At 45.9% G+C, this 19,793-nt stretch overlaps 2 protein-coding genes across 2 annotated transcripts; both read right to left on the reverse strand.

The window, feature by feature from the left end:
* Positions 1-5,603: 5,603 nt before the first annotated feature.
* Positions 5,604-12,609, reverse strand: LOC109747745 (uncharacterized). Its single transcript, XM_020306779.3, has 16 exons — positions 12,404-12,609; positions 12,233-12,329; positions 11,978-12,152; positions 11,782-11,887; positions 11,599-11,678; positions 11,440-11,472; positions 10,845-10,977; positions 9,894-10,005; positions 9,606-9,686; positions 9,245-9,315; positions 8,382-8,438; positions 7,963-8,034; positions 7,392-7,637; positions 6,719-6,831; positions 6,518-6,610; positions 5,604-6,028 (listed from the first exon to the last, which is right to left on the reverse strand). Exons 1-16 carry the CDS (start codon positions 12,479-12,481, stop codon positions 5,881-5,883), a joined length of 1,695 nt encoding a protein of 564 aa, XP_020162368.1. The 5' UTR covers positions 12,482-12,609; the 3' UTR covers positions 5,604-5,880.
* A 156-nt stretch (positions 12,610-12,765) lies between these two features.
* On the reverse strand, positions 12,766-15,939 carry LOC109747747 (calcium-dependent protein kinase 26). Its single transcript, XM_020306780.4, has 4 exons — positions 15,742-15,939; positions 14,628-15,375; positions 14,244-14,540; positions 12,766-13,668 (listed from the first exon to the last, which is right to left on the reverse strand). Exons 2-4 carry the CDS (start codon positions 15,196-15,198, stop codon positions 12,986-12,988), a joined length of 1,551 nt encoding a protein of 516 aa, XP_020162369.1. The 5' UTR covers positions 15,199-15,375; positions 15,742-15,939; the 3' UTR covers positions 12,766-12,985.
* Between the last annotated feature and the right edge of the window lie 3,854 nt (positions 15,940-19,793).

Here is a 19,793-nt window from a genome sequence, read left to right on the forward strand (position 1 = left end):
TAGTTCTGAAATGTCGATTGGCTCATGTTGTAATATTAAACTTTAATGAACTTGTATGTCTCTTTGGTTTGGACAGTCGTTCAACTTATATGTAATCGATGCTATTTATTAGTAGGACCATGAATCGTGCTATTAATGTGTTGCTTTTCTCTTCCGATCCTTTTGTTGCATACTTATATATTGCTTATGTATTGTCTGTGAATTGCTACTAACGTTTTGTTTGGCTAGTGCATATATAGAGATGTCGTCGTATGTCGTGTACAAGGGTAAGGTTCCCGGAGTCTACGACGACTGGGAGGAGTGTCGGAGACAGGTTCACTGTTTCAGCGGTAACAGTTACAAAGGGTACACCACTAGGGCGGAGGCGGAAGTTAGATACGCGCGCTATCTAGCGGGAGAGAGGAGGGAGCGGAGGAGGAACCGGATGAAGACCAGTTTTATCGCGATGATGCTAATCGTGATGACCGCAGCTCTCTTCTATGTGATGGTAGTTTAGATGATCGATATCGACTTGTAATGTGAAGACAAACTCGCTACTCGCGGTTTCGAGACTTGTAATGTTATAACTTTGTTCGGTATTTGAAATTCGGAGACTAATATGATGAATTGTATTCGGAGACTAATCTTCTATTGTATTCGATAAATCTGCTGTTTATATGTTGTGCTCTCTATATTATGTGCAGTAATATGTTTTGTAACATGTGCAAATATCAGAAAAGAAAAGAAAATAATCCCTAATATTCATACTAATGGCGCACCACTCAGCACACTAATGTCGCACTGCAGAAAGGACACTAATGGCGCATCACCCCCTAGTGCGCCATTAGTATGCCAAGGCACATGGGTAAATGGCCCCTGGGAGGCATACTAATGGCGCACGGTGGGCTATACTAATGGCGCACTGCGTGGTGCGCCATTAGTATACCAGATACTAATGGCGCACCAGGGGTGCGCCATTAGTATTTAATTCTAATGGCGTGGTGCTAGTGGCGCACCAGTAGTGCGCCATTAGTAGGCAAAACTGGTGCGCCACTAGCAAGCCTTTTCCTAGTAGTGTCACATGTAATCCAGTCGTCACACTGCTCCGGGTGTTTGGAGCGCAGACTGTTCTTGTGTTCATCGACATACGGGGTCACCAAGGTAGAGTTCTGTAGAACTGTGTAGTGTGCTTGAGACCAAGAATGCCCATCCCTGCATATTATTGAGTCCGCTCCTGGCGTGCCTTTTCCAGTCAGTCTCCCCTCATACCGCGATTTAGGGAGACCTATCTTCTTAAGGCCAGGAATGAAGTCAACACAAAACCCAATGACATCCTCTGTTTGATGGTCCATGGAGATGCTTCCTTCTGGCCTAGCGTAGTTACGGACATATTTCTTTAGGACTCCCATGAACCTCTCAAAGGGGAACATATTGTGTAGAAATACGGGCTCCAGAATGACAATCTCGTCGACTAGATGAACTAGGACGTGCGTCATGATATTGAAGAAGGATGGTGGGAACACCAGCTCGAAACTAACAAGACATTGCGCCACATCACTCCTTAGCCTTGGTATGATTTCTGGATCGATCACCTTCTGAGAGATTGCATTGAGGAATGCACATAGCTTCACAATGGCTAATCGGACGTTTTCCGGTAGAAGCCCCTCAATGCAACCGGAAGCAGTTGCGTCATAATCACGTGGCAGTCATGAGACTTTAGGTTCTGGAACTTTTTCTCTGGCATATTTATTATTCCCTTTATATTCGACGAGAAGCCAGTCGGGACCTTCATACTGAGCAGGCATTCAAAGAAGATTTCTTTCTCTTCTTTCGTAAGAGCGTAGCTGGCAGGACCTTGATACTGCTTCGGAGGCATGCCGTCTTTTTCGTGCAAACGTTGCAGGTCCTCCCGTGCCTCAGGTGTATCTTTTGTCTTCCCATACACGCCCAAGAAGCCTAGCAGGTTCACGCAAAGGTTCTTCGTCACGTGCATCACGTCGATTGAAGAGCGGACCTCTAGGTCTTTCCAGTAGGGTAGGTCCCAAAATATAGATTTCTTCTTCCACATGGGTGCGTGTCCCTCAGCGTCATTCAGAACAGCTAGTCCGCCGGGACCCTTTCCAAAGATTACGTGTAAATCATTGACCATAGCAAGTACGTGATCACCGGTACGCATGGCGGGATTCTTTCGGTGATCTGCCTCGCCTTTGAAATGCTTGCCTTTCTTTCGACATTGATGGTTGGTCGGAAGAAATCGACGATGGCCCAGGTACACATTCTTCCTGCATTTGTCCAGGTATATACTTTCAGTGTCATCTAAACAGTGCGTGCATGCGTGATATCCCTTGTTTGTCTGTCCTGAAAGGTTACTGAGAGCGGGCCAATCGTTGATGGTTACAAACAGCAACGCGTGCAGGTTAAATTCCTCCTGTTTGTGCTCATCCCACGTACGTACACCGTTTCCATTCCACATCTGTAAAAGTTCTTCAACTAATGGCCTTAGGTACACATCAATGTCGTTGCCGGGTTGCTTAGGGCCTTGGATGAGAAATGGCATCATAATGAACTTCCGCTTCATGCACATCCAAGGAGGAAGGTTATACATAATAGAGTCACGGGCCAGGTGTTGTGATTGCTGCTCTGCTCCCCGAAAGGATTAATGCCATCCGCGCTTAAACCAAACCATACGTTCCTTGGGTCAGCTGCAAACTCAGCCCAGTACTTTCTCTCGATTTTTCTCCACTGCGACCCGTCAGCGGGTGCTCTCAACTTCCCGTCTTTCTGACGGTCCTCACTGTGCCATCGCATCAACTTGGCATGCTCTTCGTTTCTGAACAGACGTTTCAACCGTGGTATTATAGGAGCATACCACATCACCTTCGCAGGAACCCTCTTCCTGGGGGCTCGCCGTCAACATCACCAGGGTCATCTCGTCTGATCTTATACCGCAATGCACCGCATACCGGGCATGCGTTCAGATCCTTGTATGCACCGCGGCAGAGGATGCAGTCATTAGGGCATGCATGTATCTTCTGCACCTCCAATCCTAGAGGGCATACGACCTTCTTTGTTGCGTATGTACTGTCGGGCAATTCGTTATTCTTTGGAAGCTTCTTCTTCAATATTTTCAATAGCTTCTCAAATCCTTTGTCAGGAACAGCATTCTCTGCCTTCCACTGCAGCAATTCCAGTACGGTACCGAGCTTTGTGTTGCCATCTTCGCAATTGGGGTACACCCTTTTTTGTGATCCTCTAACATGCGATCGAATTTCAGCTTCTCCTTTTGACTTTCGCATTGCGTCCTTGCATCGACAATGACCCGGCGGAGATCATCATCATCGGGCACTGGTTCCTCTTGATCTTCAGTAGCTTCCCCCCTTGCAGCATCATTGGGCACATCGTCTGGTTCCTCTTGATCTTCAGCAGCTTCCCCCGTTGCAGCATCACCGTATTCAGGGGGCACATAGTTGTCATCGTCCTCTTCTTCTTCGCCGTCTTCCATCATAACCCCTATTTCTCCGTGCCTCGTCCAAACATTATAGTGTGGCATGAAACCCTTGTAAAGCAGGTGGGTGTGAAGGATTTTCCGGTCAGAGTAAGACTTCGTATTCCCACATGTAGGGCATGGACAACACATAAAACCATTTTGCTTGTTTGCATCAGCCACTTCGAGAAAATCATGCACGCCCTTAATGTACTCAGAGGTGTGTCTGTCACCGTACATCCATTGTCGGTTCATCTGCGTGCATTATATATAATTAAGTGTGTCAAAAACCATTACAGAACATCATGAATAGATAATTAAGTGACCAAATTAATAGAAGTTCATCATCACATTAAAACCAAAGTACATACATAGTTCTCATCTAAGAACATATAGCTCTCCAGAGCATCTAATTAATTAAACCATACATTGGAACTATGTAAAACATTTCAATGCGAAAACAAATGCGATCATAATCGCAACCAAGGTAACAATTGATCCAACGGCATAATGATACCAAGCCTCGGTATGAATGGCATATTTTCTAATCTTTCTAATCTTCAAGCGCATTGCATCCATCTTGATCTTGTGATCATCGACGTCATCCGCAACATGCAACTCCAATATCATCTTCTCCTCCTCAATTTTTTTTATTTTTTCCTTCAAGTAATTGTTTTCTTCTTCAACTAAATTTAACCTCTCGACAATAGGGTCGGTTGGAATTTCCGGTTCAACCACCTCCTAGATAAATAAAATCTATGTCACATTGGTCGGCATATTTGTCATGAACAATAAATGAACCAAATAGTTATAAAAAGATAATATATACCACATCCGAATCATAGACAGGACGAGGGCCGACGGGGGCGGATACCAAAACCATCGCACTATGTAATAAGAAGGAATAATAAAAGTAACAAAATTAGACAAGTATCTATCTAAAGTAAGAATTTTTTTTCTTTCAGAAAGAAGATAAGAACAAGAGGCCCACCACGGTGGTGCTGGCGACGAGATCGGCGCGGGCGATCGACGGCGGTGAAGACGGGGACGGGACGTGACGGACCGCTAAACCTAGACAAATCTCGGGGAAAATGGAGCTCGGAGGTCGAGTTTCGAGAGGAGAAAGATTAACTAGTGTGGCTCAGACATTTCATCGAACACCTCATGTGCATAGGAGGTGAGCTAGAGCACCCAAATGCCCTCCCCTCGCCGGCCAGAAAAAACAGAGCACTGTGGAGTGCTCTGCTGTGGCGATGGGGTATATATAGGCAACTCATTTGTCCCGGTTCGTGGTAGAAACCGGGACTAAAGCTCAGCCTTCTGTCCCGGTTCGAGCCACGAACCGGGACCAATTGTTGTGAGCCAGGAGCGAGGACCATTGGTCCCGGTTCGTGCCTAGAACCGGGACAAATGGGTCCATACGAACCGGGACCAATGCCCACGAGGCCCCGGCCGGCCCCCTGGGCTCACGAACCGGGACGAATGCCCCTATGGGTCCCGGTTCGTGATTGAACCGGGACTAATGGGCTTGCCATGCCCGAACGAAAGCCCTGTTTTCTACTAGTGTAAGTTTCTTCAGTGTTGGGCTTTATATACACCATCGCAAGTTTCACAAGATGTTTGCACCATCCGTTTAGCCGACTACTTAGCTAAGAATCAGAATGCAGCTTTTACTTAGCTGAGCATCAGAATGCAACTCTTCTCTACCAAACATCACCTTCATCGTACCATATCTACAAGTTTTTTCGTTATCATAGTGCCAATTTTGATATTAGAGTAAACTGACCGGCTCTTATATTCCGCCCATTTTCGTTCTTGTTTCTTAGCATCATCTTGGCGGTAACTAGACAAGATCTTGGTTCTTGTTTTTTAACATCATCTTGGAGATTTCTAGACAAGGTGATGATTCTTCTTTCTGAACATCATCTTGGCGGTAGCTAGAGAAGATGATATTGATGCATTGTGTGTTTCAACAGCCACTTTCTCGAGAGGTGCAAGCACATGGCTTTCATAGGAGGGTCCACTTGTCCGCAACATGAACTTCATCATAAAATGGATCATATGACCCTCTCCCTCACCCTAAAGTTAGGAGGAGATGACAAAAGACGTCAAATCTATGATGACAATCATCCCACGGGAATGCATAAAGGCATTAGTCATATTATCAGACTAAATAAAGTGAGCTTGATGGGCAGCTGTCGCGTTCTATGTATATATTGGCATACTGATTGTATTTAGTGCACACTTTCCTTGTGTGAGTGTGATCCTATTTTTAAGTCTGAAAAAACCCAATACAAGGATGACAATATTTGTCCAAAGTTTGGGTGGAGCAAATATATTTCTCCAAAGCGGATCAACACAAGTCTTGTTAGAGATGTGTCGCTACCAACACATGTTGTACCAGGTAAGCAAAGTCTCTATATCTGCTCCTCCGCGGACAGCTCCAGAAGACGTTCCGCCTCCCTGAGGAACATCCTCGTCAGCTGCTTCTGCCCTCTACGGTACACTATACACGACCTTCTGTTCACTCTTGACTTCGTCGCTTCGATGCTCTCGACGGTTGCACTGTGAAAAGGAGGACAAGGAAACAGTAAGAAATCATCGACGTCGTGGCAGATTTAAAGGGCAATGCTGACAAAACATGCACTCTAGCTAAGATCAGAAACTAGCGTATTGTGCGGTTTTGAGTCAATCACTTGTTTACGGCACAATACAGTTACACAGACTTCTTTATGTACAGATAACTGCAGGAACCAAAGCGGTTAGGCAATTGAACTGATTGATGTAACGAATGAAACATATTTCTAGTTTTCCCTGGACGATGAAAATATCAGGCGGCATTCCAGCAATATCAGCTACATTGCTCACGTTGACACTGTGGCAATCGAGTGCTTTCTCCACAAGAACACATTGCTTATTGTGGCTCTTAAAATAGTCACTGTTGCTAGTGCCCAGAAGTAAATTTGGAGAACTATATTATGTTAAGATCTATACAAGAAGAGTAAGCGTTGGAAATAAAAACAGGCATCTTCCCAGCAACATAAAAAAACCTACCTCGAGGAGTCGTCTGGATCATTGGAATCAAATTTCTCCAGCAGTTGACTGTCAGATGCTTCTGTTCCAGTGCCTTCTTCAAGTTCAGCCATTCTTGCAAAATGAAAGGATTGATCAACTAACTGTTCACACTTGACAGGGCTCTATCAAATATAACAAGTGCACACGAAGGAGGAAAAAGGAGTCAGTTGTTTGTATTACTTCACCCTAAGAAGATCCACAAGCAATCCTAGCGCTCCATTATCACCGCACACCTCCCATATAGCGCTTTTGATCTCTGCATCAGATGGTTCTCCATCCTCACTAGACCCAACCTAGTAAGAGCAAGTTCAAAGAAGGGTCTCAAAACCAGATGATCACAAAAAGACAACACTTACTGTCCTTCAAGCCCAGATGCAATGCATCCTAAAACGGTTCCTGACTCGCCCTTTTTTTTAAAGAAAAAAGCCATATGTCATAATGCTAAGAACAAAAATCTAATTCAAAATGAGTTAGATCAGCAAACGAAACAAATTGATAAGAAACTAGAGCGCCGTTCCTCCATGAACAACTCTTCAAAAAAGGGAGAATACACAGGTTTAACTGTGTGTCTTTATAGCAGGCACTCTTGTTAACAGGTTAACCAGATGGTCTACAACGATGTTTTTTATGGTATTTTTTTAACACCAATAATGATAGATAGTAAAGCTACTCCAAACAGAAATATAAGGAGCTCATCATCTCATCCAGCAGTTGGTAATGTAGCATGATGCCTAAAATATGAAGCTAATACTCACTTTACATCTTTTGTTTTCAGAGTACCCAGTTTGTCATCTAGGAGTCAACCCACGCTGTTTATACTTCAGAATACAGTATGTGAAAGAAAAACACCAACCTCTCCAAGCAGGGAAGCAACCTGTTCAAGTTCATGTTCTTGCATGGCAATTGTGCGAAGAGTACTTAAAAATTCTTGAGGGAAAACATTTTTTTGGAGATATGATGGAACTTTGCGTTGACCACTCCAACTGTAACTAGAAAAATGCTTTTTCTTGTTATCATCATCTTCACCAGAACTGGTACTGGTTCCGAAAAATCCCCTATCAAGCAAACTTGTAGGTAGAAGACATCTCAATTCAGCCTTCTGCAAACATTAAATACATACAAAGTGAGAGCCATGATGGCAAGTGGCAACAGCTGCTCAGATGGCTTGAATTCATTAGAAAAGTCATCACAATCTCGAGCCATGTTTTTTCTAAATAAAAAAAAACTTGGCCATTCAGTAAATATCAAATACCCTATACAAGATAAATCAAAGGCGGCAGGGTATAGATAGTAAGTGCAATCAAATTTCGACTCAATTCCAGAAAACTTTGTGTTGGGTAAATTCATCTAAATAGAACATAGTTGAAGCCATACAAGATAAACGCTTGCTGTAAGTTCAAAAGAAGATGAACACATAATTGTACCTGCATCTCAATTAGCTTCATTTTAATGTCAGCAGACTGAAGCTGTCTAAGAGCTTCTACTGGATAATGAACCTGCAGTTAAAGCAAGGAAATCAGAGGATAAAACAGCTACTTCTTACATAAATATGCTATAAGAGGTTCTTAAAAAAGGTATTGATCTATTATTAAACTTAGAAGACGCTGAAGGCATTGATGTACCGTTTATCAAACTTTATTTCCTAATTCTAAAATCCCAGTGAATAATGAATTTCATGTTCCTCCTTTTAGTGTGAGCCAGTTCTTTTTGTTTCGTTGTAATCGGTCACTTTAATGGGATCACATTTATCATGCAATCTATACGTTAACCAGAAAATGATTCCCAATATATATCCTACAGATTTATTACAAACTTTTAGCACATACATCAATGTGAGGGTTACCATGAGATAATCATCTGGATTGTTGTCAACCACAAATCCATATAGGTATAGCAGTTCCTGCGGATAAACACAAAATACATTTCCTCATTAATTTTGTTCTGATAACCATACATAAATCATGGCGACTTTGCTGATATCTTTAATGACTGCATGTTGTTTCAAACCCACGCAGAGATGGTAAATCATGAAACACACTACAGATTCTCAATAACAAGCATGATAGTCATAGTAGTAAAACTTCTTGTTATTCACCAATGAGGTGCAGAAGTATCTTCCCTGTCTGTACCCTGAAAGATCTAGTGTAAATATGCACTCTTAATCTAGCATATGTATATCGAAAGTAAATCCATGTAGAAAATCACAGATCCAATGGACAATACAAAATGAACACCGGGCCCATGGACTGGAGTGTGTACTTCCCCCATTCAAATATTTCTCCTTTCGTTATGCATGCTGTGAGACCTCAATCACATGATATTCTTCTCTGGGGTATTCACCCCACGTGTAACTGTGTGTGCAACTCCAAAGAATCTTCATGTGAGAAGTTTTACTGTTCTAGAAGAAATGTACCATGATGTGTACTAGCTAAACTGTGATATAAAAAAAGTATGGAGACAGGTGACAAATACTAACACCAGGAAATTTGATAAAAATGGAAAGAATTGTTATATAAAGTGAAGGCAAGAAAAGAAATACTTAGTATATAGGTAATATTTGGCTGTCTCTGGTGGGCTATACCATACCTACATCTAGTGTCAGTTTATGATTTGAGATTCGCATGTTCTCGCTATTTTCATCACAGCAAATCTTATTCACACCTTGATAAAGTCAACTCTTAAGATTAGTTTTGTTAATAATTGTACCTCATTTCCTTTGTTGCCATAATTTATGTAGATCTCTGTCCCAGTCTCAACAGAGCTTTTACCAGCTTGCGCTTCAGGAAGAAAAAAAGGAAAGTTAGATCAGTAGATCAGTGACATTGCTAAACTGTCTAAATTGGAAAACACCATATGCTGTGAGGCTGGCACACTGATCCCTATGGCCACTTGTAACTGAGTGACACACAACAGACCGATGCTGTTTTTTGTTATTTTACTGAGCAATATGCCTCCACAAAGAAGAAGACACAATCATAGTGGGAACTGTAATCTACTAATATAAATAAGTTTGAACGAAAGCTTAACGAAGAACTATGGGATAGAAATTTTGGATCAGCATAATTACCAAGTATGAGGTACATTGAAGCAGGAATTCCTGTTAAATTTCCCTCCGAATCAACTTCCCATGTCGCCAGAGCCTTTACATCTAGAGAGGACAATCAAGCTAGCTTAGAATGAGGAAAGAGCAACGGTTATTTAATAGCGAAAGCTTCACTTTCTTCATCACTAGTGAAATTCAACTCTTGGCAAATACAAACTGAAGGAGTTGTTGAAATGTAGATATCCTCCAATATGTCCTGTCAACTGAATAATTAAATTTATATAATGCATATACTTTACTTTCGACTCTTACTATGGTTACAGAAATCGATTCCTGGCACGAGGCCCTCGACCCATATTGACTCCATATTATGAGATTCAGAATTCTCGTCGCAGCTACTATTCTTTGTTGTAGTGTCAGTTTCCTGCAAATAAACAGCAAGCATTGTAGATTGGTAGATAAGATATCAATGAAAAATAGCAATTAGCTTATTGAAATAAATTAAAATAAGATGCCAGAAGCCATAATTATATATGATGAGTCGATGATTGACACTGGCCCATTAATCATCAAGAAGTTTTTCCAAGTATTGCTATACACGAGTATTAAGGTACTCCCTCCGTCCCATAATATAAGAGCGTTTTTGACACTCAATAATTAGACTATGTTTTACAAGTTGAACTATTCGGTATGACTTATGCAATAATCGGAATATGGATACCCATTATTTCAGCAGTTACAGGAAACCATTATTTAATCAGAATCAGTTCTCTAGTTCTTACAGATAAAAATCAGTGTGCTCTAAACCTGCATTTTTCCAACTGTTTTGCTGTGCCGCCCTCCCCCCCCCCCCCCCCCCCCCCAAAAAAAACCAGATTAAAATGATAATTAGTTTAGACAGCAGAAACAAATGCCACTAGTTGTGTCATTTCAATGTTTTTGACGGTAGTGTCATTTCAATGTTATCCTAGGATGTGCGGGGCACGTAAGTTGCACCTAAGTCTATGACTATTCACCAGTCACCACAGTAAATAGTTGATACTTGATAGTGATAAGAATAGTAGCTACGCTTCTTCTCTTTGTGGTTAAACATTCATTAACTAGTTCCACTAATGTTTGGCCATATTCCACAAAGGTTGGGCATAAGAAATGAATCCAGAACCAGCGGTTATAACAGAGGAAAGCTAATATACATGCATGACAAATACTTATAATTAAACTTGAGTCCCTAGCATGTTCTTGTTCAGGACAGTTGCAACTAACCTGTTGGGTGGTGAGATCAGAATCACCCAAAACTTCCCCAGTTCTGATCTGCTGTCCATCAAGTGAGCCCGGAAAAACGTATGAATGAGGCAATGGGATGTTGAGCGCTCGAGTCCAGAAAATCGAGTTTGCCCTGTCATAAACACATACTGCTGATTAGTATGGGGAGAAAAGAGAAATAAACCTGCAAATAAATAAATGGCCTCATTTGGGATGTTTAATCTGCACGTTCGCGCATGTAGCATTTAATATCTGTTAAACCATCATATCTGAGGGAAGGACTGGCCGCTGAAACCGTCATTTTAATTAAGTACAGATTCCTTATACCAATAAAGGTTTCACTTTGGTTGTTGCTAAAAGAAGCAAGGTTAGTCGATGATACATTGCTAGGTGTCAAAACATTTTCACCTATTTGCATGACAAATGCCTTATTTGTTCCAGCTATTTGTATGGCGCTGTTTGTATGGCTAAATCATTTATAAATTGGGACCTTCCACATATTAATTACCATGAGAAGTCATGTAGGTCAAATGGTATCAACTAAGACTCGTACTCTTCCATTAATACTGTAAATACAAACCATAGTGATACATACCAAAGGAAGTCCTCAAACCGCACTTCAATTGAGCTGCAAACCGACAGCACAAACGCATTCACTAAGACAATCAAGGAAGCTATTTATACAGCACGCATGGGAAAGATATGTAAGAAGAGACTAGTAGCAATAGCAACATGGAGCAAAATCATAACTGACCTTCCTGCTTCATCGATATGTAGAAGCTCCTCGACCAGAGCTTTCACCTTATCATTGAACAATGCTTGTAGTGACTTTTTCTGAAACAAAACCACCAGTGCGTTCATTCCCACCAATGCACTCTCCCAATTCCCAGTGCACCACAGAACGAAAGCAGCAGTGTGCAGTTTTCAACTGACGAACCTGCATGACGGTCGCACGGTGCAGCGTCGTCCCTTCCACCTCGGCGAGCTCCTCGTCGTCGAACCACACGGAGCTCCCGAAGGTGCTCGGGAGCACATCCAAGTACCTGCAGACGCAACGAGCAGAATCCCCAAAGCTTAACAGTGGTTTCAGACTTGAGAGCGGGGGAAGGTGTGAGCTGCGGTGGGGTTCTCACGGCTTCCAGAGGGAGGTGGGGCGGAGGCGCTCGGCCATGAGGAAGAGCATGACGAGGAGGCGGTCGTCGACGCCGCCGTCCTCGAAGAGCGCGCGGCACCGCGGGCCAACGAGCGGGTCCTGTAGCACCCGCATCGGGGTGACGGCGAGGTCCAGCGGCACCGCCATCACCACCCCTGCACCACCAACCAACCAACGCGGCGGATCGATCAGGGCCGTGCAGAACCTCCGGCAGGGGGAGAAGAGCAACGGTTACCGTCGGCGGCGGCTGCGTCGGGGGCGGTGGCGTAGACGCCGAAGCCCTTGCGGCCGCAGGCGCGGATCGTGCAACCGCGGAGGTCGGCGCCGTTGGCCTGCGGTGGAAAGCGGCCAGGGTTTAGGAGAGCACGGGAACCGGGGGGGTAGGGGAGGGAGGAGAGGGCGCGACCTGGAGCCATTGCAGGAAGCACTGGAGCTTGGCGTCGTCGTCGGGCGGGGCGGCGGCGGCGGCGTCGGACGACGACATGGTGTTCGACGAAATGCGCGAGCGAGGCAGAGCAAGTTCCAACTTGGGGGTTGTCGTCTGAACTTCTTTCAAGCAAAAGGAAAGCAATATAAGAAACCGTTCGAATTTCTGGTCAAATCCTCTCCAAATTTCACCAACGAATTCTCCAGCCGCAGAGGCTTCAAACACGGTTCTCTTCCCGCGATTTCTCCGTCCGTAAATCGACCCGTTTCGCGCGAAATTCGTGAGTTCCAAACCAAAATTTCACATCATCACTTGGCACCAGCCACAAACACTCGGCGATCTACTATAAGAATATATGGATATATCATCATGTCCAGATTACATTCGTTCTACTACGGGTGACAGTGACAGTGACACACTCATCTCTAATCTCTTCTCATCTCATCTCGTCTCATCTCATCTCACTTCGCCGGCTTGCATCGCAGTGCAAGCAGAGAGACAGGCAGGCTACAGGAACAAACTCTGAGCGCTCCCATGGCGGACGCCGGTGGAGAGCCGATGCTAGCACACGAGCGAGGCGCGGAGGGACAGGGTGGTGGACAAGTGCGTGCACGACGCCCACCGGATCACCGACTCGGCCACCGCCATGTCCAGGTCATGCTGGTGCCCCCCCTCGCTGGCGCCGATCGTGTGGTTCCGCCTGCTGCGCGACGACGGGTTCGCCCTCGTCGCCGCCGCCCCTCTCAGGGCTGCCTCCGCCATCCTCGTCAGAGCCGAGGAGGAGGCGGCCGTGAGGCCCACCGCCGCGGTGTCTTCGACACAATGAGCTTCATTCTCCTTCGTGGTGTCGTTGCCTGACGCCGCCGCCGGTGGCTCGGGCTCGTCGGACCCTAGCCCGCAGAAAAATGAGAAGCTTGGCATCGACACAACGGGTGCAGCATCCTTCATGGGTTCGGGGCTGTCGCCGAATGAGAATAACAAGGCTCCGCAAGATGGAGCTGGAGCCCTGGCTGCGCTGAACGCAGAGAAGGACGATCTGCAGGAGAATGTTGGAGAGCAGGGTTCCTCCGACAGGCCCTGGCAGGCGATCGGGCCGCCGGTGCTGAAGCTCACGTCGCGGCTGCGTGTCGCCATCGGCGTGGAGAACGAGCACGAGCCGGGCTCCTCCCTCCCGAGGCCGATCTCATGGCAACCGCCGCAGGAATCGCGCGAATCGTCGGTGTGTTCTCGTATCCAGGGATGCTCTGCACAAAGGGCAGTTGTTTAGACAATAAACCCCACATGGTAAACAACTGTAAACTACCATCAGGAGAAAGGAAACCATTAACAGCTGATCTTTACTACACAGTAAGGTCTGGAAATGAAGCAATGACAGCCAAATTCACAAGATTCCAACAAGGGTGGCAGAGATGAATCATCAATCAACACTAATAAAGAAGCAACCATGTGATTTGTCAAAAGGGAACATTCAAGGGCCAGCAAAGATTCAGACTTGTTTATTTGTACCATAGTGGTTCTACCAGAAATCCAGAACATGACCCTAACTCTGAACCTTTAGCTGGCGCTAGCTCATGACTTAGCAGTGAAGATTTGATATTTTATTCAAACCAGCTTTAAGTAAACAATTCCAAACTAATCAACCGAATTCTGATTGATCTCTACATTCTGATCAACAGTTCAGTTGCATGAAGGTATAGACACTAATCATCAAGAATCAAAGGTCTCTTCTAAGCTTGTGTATGATGCTAATGATGTACTAGTAGAAAGGAATGGAATTATGAGCATCCTGTTGTTTCCCAACAGATGATGTTTGTCTCACCTAGAACTTGCTCGGCTGTAAGCCTCTGACTAGGATCACGCCGCAGCATGTCGGTGATGAGCTCCTTGGCCGAATCCGAAACCCTGTCCCAGGGATCGGAAGGGAACCGCAGCTCCATCGACCTGATACACTCGAAGATCTTCGACTTGGTCTTCCCCCAGAACGGCGGGATGCCACTCAGAAGGATGTAGAGTATAACCCCGGCGCTCCACACGTCGGCAGCCTCGTTGTACCCGCCGGCAAGCACCTCCGGCGCGATGTAAAACGGGCTCCCCACCGTGCCGCTCAGTCTTTGACCTGACAAAATCCAAACCCCGATTTAGCCTCCAAAGACCACCAGACTTGACTAATCCAGAGGTGATCAGACTTGTGAATCAACTGTACCAGGCTGGGTGTAGGTGGCAAGGCCAAAGTCGGCGAGCTTGATGGGCGAGGACGGCGACTTGCTGACGAGGAGGATGTTCTCGGGCTTGAGGTCCCGGTGCACGATCCCCTTGCTGTGGCAGTGCGCGACGACCTCCATGAGGTACCTGAAGAGCGTGGCGGCCTCGTGCTCCGGGAAGCAGCCGCGCTCCTGGAGGCGGTGGAAGAGCTCCCCGCCGGCGCAGAGCTCCATGACGAGGTGCACCGAGTCCTGGTCCTCGTACACCGCCTTGAGGTCGACGACGTTGGGGTGGCCCGAGAGGCGCGCCATGACCTCGATCTCGAGCCGGACGCCGCGCACGTCGTCGGGGGACGTGAGCCGGTCCTTGGCGATGGACTTGCAGGCCAGCGCCTCGCCGGTGACCATGTCAGAGCAGGACCGGATGACCCCGAACTGGCCCCACCCGAGCTGCTCCCCGAGCGCGTACCGGTCGCCGAGGCACGAGGCGTGCGCCGCCTCCAGTATCGCGCCCCGCAGCCCCGGCGCCTTGTACGAGTTGTACTTGGCGCCGCCGGCGCCGCCAGCGGCCATTCCTAGGAGGGGTTCTCCACAGTGGAATCCCCCGCCGCTGAATCCCCGCCGGGATCCGACGAGGCCTCCCCCGAATCGCCCCGGAGACTTCCCCCGCCCCTGGCAGGACCCCGAATCTCGCGGCCTCAATCAGCGCCGCTCCTCCGTGGCCGTGGGCCGGTCGACGGGCAGCTGAATCTGCGAGGAGGAGGAAGAAGAGCGGGGGAAAAAAAGGCAAGCTTTAGCACTCGAACCCCACGGAAACCGCCTCCGGAAAACCTAGCAGAAATCCACCGAGGATTCCGGGGGGCGGCGGCGGCGGTCCTGGGAAACCGCCACGAAATTCAAAATTCCCGGCGCGAACCCCGCGGGAACCCCGCCCGCCCGGCTTGGCAGCTCCCTCCCGAGCAAGGGCTCGCTCGGCCGCCCGGCCCGCGGCCTGGGGCGCGCGGATCGGCGCCCGGCGCGCGCGCTGGAGATGGCTCGCTCGCCCGAGGCAGCGCCCCCGGAGCCGCTGCGTGGGGTTAAGGACGGGGGAGGGGCGGAGGGGACGAGGGCACTCACCCGCGCGGAGGGGCTGCGGCGGCGGCGGAGGGGACGGGAGCGTCGCCGGCGGCGCGGCGAGGCGAGGTCAGCAGCTCCCACCAGCAGCTCGCGGCGTTCGGGGGGCAGGGGGTGGAGAGGGAGAGGGGGGGAGGGAGCTCGTGTTGTTTGGTTCCGTTGGTGGTGGGCCCGGCCCGGCGGCCCGGGCCCACCTGTGGTAGGGAGGGGATTAGGGGGGGCAGATGGAAATGGAGCCCGGTTAGTAGGAGTAGTTTATTAGTGTCATCATCCTCTTTCCACAAAAGCAATTATAGCATCTTGACAATGACAATGACAAACCCATTGGTGGTATATGTTGGGGGAACTAATCATCATCATCCTATTTACATGTTTGCTAATCATGTGGTTTGGTTTTGGTTTGATGTTGCCTTGTCACCCTTGTTGTGACAATTACTGGTATGCCAATGTTGAGGGAAAAAACTACTAGTATGCCTTTGGAGGTAGGCAATTGGGTTTGGGAGTATGCTCTTTGTCTTGCTTTCACTCTCTTGTGACAAGTTGTTTATTAGTGCCATGTGTGTCTAGATTCATAGGCTTCGGAGTCAATCATCAATGCATCATGGGTTTGGATTAGCATGATCGTGCGGTTTTAATATTGAGAGTTGAAACCAAAAGTTGTCCGTGTGTTGGGGGCTTGGATTTTCGTGATGCCGACCGTTACTTGGCGCCAATCGCGCGCACATGCATCGTAATAATGTGCACATTCCAATTAACGGTCCATGGAGAGAATAAATATGCTTTCGTCTTCTTCACATTTAAGGGTTCAATTAGTGATACCTTGAACGTCAAAAGATACAAAGTGCCGAATCAGCGCATACACATGGTCGTAATAATCTGCATATTTCGTTAACGGTTCATGGAGAGAATAAATATATCTTCGTCTTCTTCACCTTTAAGGGTTTAATTAATGATACCTTGAACATCAAAAGATACAAAGTGTCAAAAAAAGATACAAAGTGTCGAACTAGCTTACAAGGCAAGCTCACAGGGGATGTATCCGGTGCACCCGCACTTGTGGTGCTACCGGTGCACCGGATGCCACAGAATATTTTAAAAAATCTGAAAAAAAATCTAGCACGTTAACTCAACATCAATGTATGATGTTGTAGAATTCCGTATAAAAAATTAAAATACTTTTTGAGATGCAAAAATGACAAAGTTGACATCAGTGTGATAATGGGCTGAATATAAGCCCAAGTTATGTTATATAATATTCAGTGTTGAATTTGCCATTTTGTTTTTCAAGTTGTGTTTTGATTTTTGACTTGAATTTTTGTGACAACCTACATTGATGTTGTGTCAATGTGCTAAAAAAATTTCAGAATTTTTTGAACATTTTAAAAACATAATGTGAGTTCGGTCCACCGGTAGCACCACAAACTCCGGTGCACCAGATATTTTCCCCAAGCTCACATACACATGAGCGCACACACACAAGATCGGACCAACTAAGCGCTAGTGTAAGTAGAATCAAAATGCAAACCAAGTCAATAAGCCACACGGAACAGCGGAGCTAACATCTAAAGAACCCAAGCCGTTGGCAAGAGGAGTAAGCACAACCGAGATTTGCGGAGAATGTTTAAACCACCATCAAACTCCTTCATCTGGGGACCCCCTTCCACAATGATTGGGAGCACCGTCCACGACAGCCGAGGGCCACCGGAAGCTCAATTTGTCAGGTAGATGAATCTCCATCAGATCAAGGTGAGCACCCTATCGCGCAAGACCTCGTCAGCGCTACCATCGCCAAGAGTAGTAGAGAGACAGTGGACCTCGAGATGGCGCATTTATGACGAGCATGATGCCAAAGCATTGTCATCGCTCGATTTGAACTAGCTTTGGGGGTTTTGACCTGGTGTGCCAAGGAGAATGAAAGGTTGCGGTGACGCCTTCAAGATGGAAATGATGTTACAGACACCATCGTTGACGGCCCCAGCAATAACTCCTCACCTCCATGTCTCGGCACAACCTATCATTGTAGCAACCGCTGCACCACACCACCGCCACACATTCCACTTGTGAGTTGCCATGTAGCCCTCTTCACCGACTGCACCTACCCACGACTCTCGCCGCCAATGCTTCTTCTTTATCTTCTTCTTATCATCACATTTGGGGGACGGGGGAGGATTAGGGGAATTTGATGGAAAGGGAGCCTGGTTATTAATAGCAAATATGCTAGTTGTGTCTTTCCATAATAGAAATTAGCATCTTCACAATGATAATACCAAAAACCAGCATTAGTAAAGCCATAGTGGAGTATTATAATATTGGAGTAGCAACTAATCATCAATCTATATAGCATTCGTCATTTGCCAATCACATTGTTAAGTTAGGCTTCGTGTTGTTTCGTTACCATTATAGGAGTACTACATCCTTTGGGGCCTTGGGGGGATTAGTCTTAGCGTTTGCTCTTGTCGCTCTCTCATATACTATACTAGTTATTATTATACCTTTTGTGTGTCTAGATTCTACCCATACTTGGAATCAATCAGGGTTTGTCTTACATTTGAAATTTCAAACGAAAAATTTGTCTACGTCGTTGGGGCTTGGATCTTGTGAGGCTAGCCATTAATCACAGCCAGCGTGCATGCCCCTTAATTCAATCATTCGTGAAAAATAAATAAATTCACACTAAGTTTGGATCTATGGATGGATAAGATCAGGGCGTGTACAATGATTCTATTTTAGAAGTGTCATGTAAGATAAACAATGAGGTGGAGGAGAAAGAAAACATAAAAAGGCTTGCTTTCTCTTAACTAAGAGATGGTATTTTAGCAATATTATCTCTCATCACATATTTATAAATATCTAGTTACGAGAGATAAGACTAATAAATAACACATTGCACATATATTTTTTCATTGCCTTCTCTAGATTAAGGGCTTCTCCTAAAGATATGGATAGATAGATAAGCATGCCATACTTTAGCTTCTGCTTTTGGGTGGTTGACCTGCTACACCTACACCTAATTCTCTAGATTAAGGGAGTAGTTGACTTCTCTCCCTCTCACAACTTGCTAGTATATAGTATGTCCCATGCATGTGTAGAGGCTTGTATTGTCTCTAGATTTGCGACCGAGATACATTTGCTAACTGCATATTGGGCGATTACGTGCCAAAGAGATATGAATGAACAAGCAATCCAACACGACGTCATGGGATATGTATATGTAGCAATCCATATGGAGTTGGTGAGGATATTAAATTTTGGGGCAACTGGAGTGAGTGAGTCAGCACTGTAGCTGGTCTCGAGAGCGGCTGTTGGCGGCACGGTGAGGTTAGCTCACAGATATGCATTTTTTTTGGAAAGGAGGTCAACCCCTGAACTCTGCATCGGATAGATGCATGCGGCCACTTTATTAGAACAAGTTCAACGGCACACCAGTACAACCCTGAAGATGGAACGCCTATGACGGGGATGGAAGGGAATAGAAGAGTAGATGGAAAGGGAGTCTAGTTTGTAGTTAGTGGTGGTGGTATCTTTCCATAAATGCAATTAGCATCTTTGACAATGACAAATCCATTGATAGTACTCTGGTAGTAGTATATTGCAGCACTAATCAATCCCCTATATATGAATTCACATATTTGCCAATGATATGTTTTAGCTTTGGTTTGATGTTGTCTTGTCGTTGTTGTAACTACTAGTATGTCAAAGTTCAAAAAATATAACTATTCTCGGTATGTCTCTTTGGAGGTAATTAGGTTTGGAAGTATGCTCTTGTTTGTTTTTACTGTCTCAGCAAACAATTTATTGTTTATTAGTAGTGTCATGTGCGTCTAGACTCTAGCCATGAAGTCAATCAGGGATGCATGATGAGCTTGCGTCCTCCCAGAGGGCATGCGGTTTTAATATCCGAAAGTTTAAATCAAAAGTTGTCTGTGTTTTGGGGCTTTTGAACTTTTGTGGCGCCGACCGTTAATCACCATCAGCGTAAGCACATGCGCTCTACTCTGCACACTCCAACAACCGTTTCACGGAGAGAATACATACACCTTCTTGGCCTTTAAATG

Source organism: Aegilops tauschii, chromosome 7 (genome assembly GCF_002575655.3).
Source record: "Aegilops tauschii subsp. strangulata cultivar AL8/78 chromosome 7, Aet v6.0, whole genome shotgun sequence".
NCBI lineage: Eukaryota > Viridiplantae > Streptophyta > Magnoliopsida > Poales > Poaceae > Aegilops > Aegilops tauschii.

Bases quoted from the DNA above. Each gene is read 5' to 3' on its own strand.
- LOC109747747 (XM_020306780.4), bottom strand. From the start codon at position 15,198: ATGGCCGCTGGCGGCGCCGGCGGCGCCAAGTACAACTCGTACAAGGCG. The intron at 14,541-14,627 runs GTACAGTTGATT...GGATTTTGTCAG, and splicing joins TGCCACCTACACCCAGCCTG to GTCAAAGACTGAGCGGCACG. The intron at 13,669-14,243 runs GTGAGACAAACA...CCCTTTGTGCAG, and splicing joins TACAGCCGAGCAAGTTCTAG to AGCATCCCTGGATACGAGAA.
- LOC109747745 (XM_020306779.3), bottom strand. From the start codon at position 12,481: ATGTCGTCGTCCGACGCCGCCGCCGCCGCCCCGCCCGACGACGACGCC. The intron at 9,687-9,893 runs GTAAGAGTCGAA...TGTCCTCTCTAG, and splicing joins AATCGATTTCTGTAACCATA to ATGTAAAGGCTCTGGCGACA. The intron at 7,638-7,962 runs GTACAATTATGT...TAATGTTTGCAG, and splicing joins TGAAGCTAATTGAGATGCAG to AAGGCTGAATTGAGATGTCT.